We start from the raw sequence: 6480 nt of genomic DNA on the forward strand, positions 1-6480 counted from the left end.
ATGTGGAGATGAACTAACAGGTGGCTTTTAAAGGACCAACATGATCATTCATTGGTTAATTCATGTCACATGTGTGGAGGCAGTCCATCACAAGTGATCTTTATGTGTGATTTGCAACAGGTGAGCCAAATTGGGTTTTCATATTGATTTGGAGCAAAGGGTGCCAATACCATTGGCATGGTAAAAGTTGTTTTTCTTTGTTTTCCTCATAATGTTTATCTTTTTAAATGTTTTTGATCATTTGCTGTTTTGCATCAAACACAAGCTATCAGCAATAAAATGTTGTTTCACTTGATGAATTTCCTTTAGTAAATATTCCATTATATGTACTTAAACTTCATGGGTGCCAATAATGGTGAGCAGGACTGTACATGTTTTAAACATTGCTTTTTGGTTAATGACTTTGGGGAACCCCAAAAAAGTAATCAAAATCTTAAAAGAATCAATAAATCTAATGCAGAGTGTAAACATTTATATAAGAATGGAATTCGAGTAGAAAATACAATATAATGATTTATACGTTTTAATGATTACATTTATATTATAGTGAACAGTTGTTTGGTGTTGAAGTAGAATGTCGTTTTTGTTAAACAAACGGCTCAAAAAGAGTAACTTATTTTCTTTGTTTTGCAAATATAAATAAAAATAAAAATAAACCCATTTAATGATAGTGATGCATAAAAGCTCAGGTGATTTTAAAGTTACCAGAAATGTCCGTGTCCCTATAAATAAGTGAATTATTCAGGTAAATCAAAGTATTTCAGTCCTCACAGAGGGTTCAGACAACTTGTTCAACTGAGCTATGTCACAAGTCAGGCAAAGACAAGTGGTATCAAAGTTCGATTGGCCTAAATGGTACAAGGCAGAATCTTAAACTGGACTTGAAGCGTGAGAAACTAAACGAGAATAATGCAGTTGTCTGTCTTGTTGAGGAGCACAGGTATAAGAAGACAAGCTCACATTTAGAAACAAATCAGTTTAGAGCAGTTATTTTGTGGGATATTATTACTAACTTTAGTATGTCAACTTGAGGTTTTTAATTTTTATTTTTTTAAAATAATAATCTAGATAACACAGTGAGGGGAAACTGAAAGCCCCAAAATCTTATTGTGACCTCACTTTAATCCTCCAGCTTTTATCTAAAATCCTCATCTGGATTTTCACTTTTAACAATCATTCTGTAAATAGTGACTTAAATTATTGAAGAAAGAGCTTGAGAAAAGTCCTCCGGTTCTGACCTTCTCAGATACAGGTCTCTTCTTTTTCACTGTAACATGGATGTAGTTTAACAACCGTCTGACCTGACATCACTGCTCCTTACAGGAGGAGCTGCAGGTTCTGCAGAGGCAGCTGGAGGAGCGAGAGGAGGAGCTGAGGAGGTTGAAGGATGAGAGCAGACCCAAGGTGGAGGCCCACAACAGAACTGAGGGGGGAGAAAGAGGTGGGAGAGGTGGTTCTGATAAAAGTTTGGATCCTCCTCCTTTCATTTCAGCAGTTCAGCTCTAATTCTAAGGGGTTTAAGAAGATTAGATGGATATTTCACATTTCAACAACATCCCCCTGCTGCAGCTTCATCTTCTTTTTGCATCATGATCTAATATTTCTCAGACTGAAGTAATTTACGGTTATTGTTGTGCTTTACTCCTTTATTTTTCTGCCTGGAAAATGTATCCCAAATATATTTGACTGTCTCACTCCTCCCACCCACTCCTGACCTTATCTTATCCCTGCTGCTGGTGGAAGAATGCAATTTATTTAAAGGGGAGTGTTTGAAGTGTTAGTCTGTGAAACCTGAAGACCTGTATGGTTTTAGTTTCATTTCATCCAATATGTAATATGTGGAAGCTCGTATGAAAATACCCTGCAAAACTGAGGTGGTGTGTGGAGTTAAATTACACTTTTCTGTGGGTTTATCACACATCTTGGTCACAAGTGACACCAACCCAAGTCCCTCTGCTCCTGTAATTAGGAGCTCATGAGGTCTGCATCTGATTACCAAGTGGTTTGCAAGTATTTAATTGTGCTTTACTCTTTGTAAACTGCACAGATAATTTCAGATTTTTGATATTTTGTGGTGAGCACCAAATCAGGAACTCTTAGCAGCAGCAAGATCCCTGCTGACCAGCAAACTGCCTCCCAGTTAGATTAATCATTTCTGGGTTTCTTTCATAGCCTTTTAGAGTTGAAGCCAAATGGCCACAAATAAAGGTTTTATTATTTTCTTTTTCAGATACTGAAATGGTTAAGATGAAGAGGGTGTTGGAGCTACTGACGTCTGAGAACAATGATAAGGTACGGAGCGGTGCGTCCTCAGCTGCTCTGACCTGCTGGATGCATCATGACTTCAAGCTTTCTCTGTTTATCTGCAGGAAAGAAAGATTAAAGAGCTCGAGGTGTCACTTACAAAGTGCAGGAAAGTGCAGGAGCTGGTCAAAGGTGAGGAATGTCCATGAGGCTTACACCCTGTCTACCTTTAAGACTTGTCTTTTTGATCAATCCTATAGTTAGGGTTGGTTTGGGTTTCCTGAGTTATGCTTTAGTTTTGCTGCTATAGGCCAAACTGACCACATTTCCTCACTCTGCTCCTGCCTTTACTCACTCTCCATGTTTGTATTTGTAATTATTTCTATCAAGAACATGTTTTTCCTCTAATAGAAACTGCACCTGTACGAGTCATTCTGTGTTTGACTGGATCTCTTTCCTGTCCTCTCAAACCCCAGCTGGTCACAGCAGATGGCCGCCCATCCTGAGCCCAGTTCTGGTTCTGGAGGTTTCTTCCTGTTAAAAGGGAGTGACCATATTCCTTTCTACTGTTGCCAATGTGCTGCTCAGGATGAGAGACTGTGGTGAAATGAAGATTGAATGCAATCTGCTGGCTTCTTTACATCAATACTTCTTACTAATCGTCTTTTAAAAATGTATGTGAATGTTTTTGTAGTTATCTGAGGTGACTTGGTGCTTTATAAGTAAAATGAATTGAATTAAATTGATTATTTTTTTAGCACAAGTATTAGTAATAAAATGGTAACTTAAGCCTCCATGAGTTAAACTCAGCTGGTAAAACTACATTTGACAAGTTTTCTGGGAAAAAGAGGTGATTTTAAAGCTTTTTCTGACAACTTTCTAAGGAATTGAAAAATTTCAAATAATCAAAAATGAAAATATTTATATAGCAACTTTAAGCCACCAAAGAAATATTGTGTAAAAAGATATATCTTATGTTATATAAAGATGTCTGTAGGGGCTTAAAAGCTTGATTGAACTCTGAAAGAAGACAGGTCCTCTTTGTGGTTTAGTGCATGACTGTGTGAACTGTCCTTTCTTCAGAGAAGCTGAAGGAGGATGACTATGCTGATATCCCTGATGATCCCTCAGTTTCTGTGTCCATGGAGGTGGATCAGGTCACCCTGGAGTTGGAGGGGGAGGCAGGAAGGAGCTCTGACGAGGTAAACACAACCTCTGTCCAAACAGCTGACACAGGATGAACCCCAGACTGTAAACTTCCTTTAGAAAATCTCTATCTCTGCCTCCCACTCAAAAACTGGTTTCTCAGGTTCCTATTTGTCAGACTGTTAGACTTTCTGCTGTTAGGAAATGTGTTCAATTAATCTTTTTTTTTTGCTTTTCCCCCCCTTGTCGTCTCAGTCTAGCCCATGTATAGCAGTGCTCTCTGAAATGAAGGAACTGGACAGAGAGCGACAGATACAAGCAGCTCAGAGGTAAAGAAAAAAAAAACCAACAACTTAGATTTAAATCACATAAATGCTAAGTGATGTATTGTTTCAGAATGAAAATACATTAGGCTCTATAGCATTATGTGGTATCTGTGAGAGAAACAACAAATAATTTTATGCGTTAGAGGAAATAACACAGGTAAAGTAGTGCATCATGATGCTGGAAGACAAAGGCTACTGGAGTTTTATACACCCCAAAACAGTTTTTTGGAGTCTGGAAGATGTAAAAAAGGCCAACATACAAACACCATAGACTTACATTTTATCTGATGGTCAGAAGGAGGGGATTCCTAAGAAACTGATTCTACTTCTCACCTTATTTGTGACTTGATGAGTTTCTTATCTGGATTGTTCTAATACAGTATGTATTAAAACACGATTGTCCCACTCCTTTGTAAAGCAGAAAAAAAATAACCTGGGGTCAGTGTTTTGACAAGCTGTGACATTAAGGCAGTTTTTTTTTTTTGCATTTATTTGTAAGTTGTTTAAGTAATGAAAACAAATTAGAATTTTTGGCAATATTTTTGGTTCTCCTACACTGCGCACAGTGAGCTTTAAATATCTTACAACTAAAAACTATCCTGAGTAAATGGTGCCAACATTTGTGACTGCTGTCAAAACATCACAGTGCGAGTCAGAAGCCTTTGATATATAAAGAGCAGATAAGACACTCTGAATTACATTCCAGGTCTTATCAATATGTAGACTTAAGATCATTTCAATGATAATTTATCTTACAGTCTGAACACAAACAACAAATGTAACCTGGTTTTAAAGTATAATGAAACTTTAGTGTCTTACAAGAGAGCTGAAACCTCAATCTGTAGGCAGTTGTTGATGAATCATTAGTTTAGATGCATTTTTTAACAAATACTTTACATTAATATATATATATATATATATATATATATATATATATATATATATATATATATATATTATATTCTTTTTTTCTTGGCTCCTTGTTTCAGATCCTTAGATGATCCACAAACAGGCAGCTCGGCTGTAACCAGGAGCTCAGACCAGGTAAGACCTCCTAGCATCAAATACATCGACCCATCTGAAAATCTGCTGACCTAATGATGGTTTAACTGGATTAAACAGTCTTAGCCAAACTCTTGAGAAGTTAAATTTTTATATCCAGCTCATTACAGTCCTCTTACAGTCAGACTCTTGCTAGTAGTCCTGCTCTGACACCTAGTGGTTAAATGTTGCAACTTCACTTCTCATTTGCACTAAGTAAAGTTTAAGGTAACATGATTCTCTCGAGGCCACGTTCACATTAATCTCTCCTGTACTTTTTCCTTGTAGGCTAAAACTAAAGCCAGACCTGGATCCTCCTCTCCTACTAAAGGAAACACAAGTGAAGGAAGTTTTGGCACCAAAAAGGCCCGCGCTTCATTCGGTCGTGGTTTTTTTAAGCTCCGTGGAGGCAAGCAGACAGCCAGCGTCCCAAACCTCGGTGAATATGAAGCTATATAAAAGACTGATTTAAATCGTTTTCCCTTGTTTTGTTTTTTTTTAAAAACCAAACTGGTCTTTTGTTTTCATTGCTTTGTAAACTGAAAAGATCATACTTGGAGTGTGGGTGCACCTGCATTAGATGGAGCAGAATAGTCTTGTTGATTTGCAGTTTGGCACCTTTTGATGGCAGAACTCACTCATTCTGCTTTCTAACTGTTTATCCTGGTGATCCCTCATCTGTGAGTTTACTGTTATGTTTTCATTGCTGTTAATTGAAATCACATGCAAGATCCTCAAGAATTTTAATTGTATATTTTGCAAGAAGGGGTTGGGAATCACTGAGTCACTTTCTCTGGAGGATTTAGTTTGCTCCTGTTTATATCATGCTTTGGGTGATTTGTCAGAGACGGGGCAGAACCATTCAGTTGTCTTTTTCACGAGTAAAAAACATTAACCTTTTATTGTTCTGTTGTTTTAAGAGGTCCTACAGTAGTTGAGGGGTTTTATTGTTGATGTGCTAAATTTTACAGCTGAGACAGAACGGAAAGGCACAGAGCACCTCGACTTGGCTGGCGTTCCCTCCAAGAAATCTCATGATGCAACTCCTCTTCCATCATCACCAGAAACCAAGAAGAAGTCGAGAGGGCTGAAGAAATTTTTTGGCAGGTAATGAGTTAGTGTGTAGTCTGTGATGGATTTATTGTTCAATCATCTATTAGTCATTAGTGACGTGACTCTCTCTCAGGCTAAAGAGGAGTCACTCTACCTCCTTAGACCTCGACGACGCTGAGATGGAGTTCAGGAGGGGCGGAGTCAGAGCCACCGCCGGCCCTCGGCTCGGCTGGTCACGTGACTCAAAACAGAAGTAAGTGTTTTAAATTCAGCACAAATAACATCCAACTCCTGAAGGTTAACAAGCCAAACCTACATAAATTAAAGGCATCTTCACTTTTTATTCATTTAATGAGGACTTGTTAGGAATATGTTCCACAGTTTACAAACTTAAAGACAGTCATATTTAAAACTGATTGTGAAGTTTAACATGAAATGCTAAAGTTTTGATTCAACTACTCTTAGTCATGCCAGTTTGTTTACTGAAAGACTCAAATCTACACCAAGTTAATTGTGTGAATGCTTTTAAGCATTCAACAAAGCTAATGGGGTCTAATTGTGTGAATGCTTTTAAGCATTCACACCATTGTTTTCCTGTTTCTCTTTATTATCTATTATCTATTCTTTAACTATTCCGTACGTTTTTCGGCACCTATCTCCTTCCACAATT

At 37.7% G+C, this 6480-nt stretch overlaps 1 protein-coding gene across 1 annotated transcript in view; it reads left to right on the top strand.

Moving 5' to 3' along the window:
• The window catches only part of ppfibp1a (PPFIA binding protein 1a), a 29198-nt gene that overhangs the window by 17614 nt on the left and 5104 nt on the right, over nt 1–6480 (top strand). The window contains exons 8-16 of the mRNA XM_017411612.3: nt 1324–1441; nt 2231–2292; nt 2370–2436; nt 3328–3446; nt 3646–3719; nt 4706–4760; nt 5046–5196; nt 5729–5864; nt 5944–6063. Coding sequence (XP_017267101.1) covers nt 1324–1441; nt 2231–2292; nt 2370–2436; nt 3328–3446; nt 3646–3719; nt 4706–4760; nt 5046–5196; nt 5729–5864; nt 5944–6063 — 902 coding nt within the window. The remainder of the gene's footprint in view (nt 1–1323; nt 1442–2230; nt 2293–2369; nt 2437–3327; nt 3447–3645; nt 3720–4705; nt 4761–5045; nt 5197–5728; nt 5865–5943; nt 6064–6480) is intronic.

The sequence above is a fragment of the Kryptolebias marmoratus genome, linkage group LG18 (genome assembly GCF_001649575.2).
Source record: "Kryptolebias marmoratus isolate JLee-2015 linkage group LG18, ASM164957v2, whole genome shotgun sequence".
In the NCBI taxonomy this organism is placed as follows: Eukaryota; Metazoa; Chordata; class Actinopteri; order Cyprinodontiformes; family Rivulidae; genus Kryptolebias; species Kryptolebias marmoratus.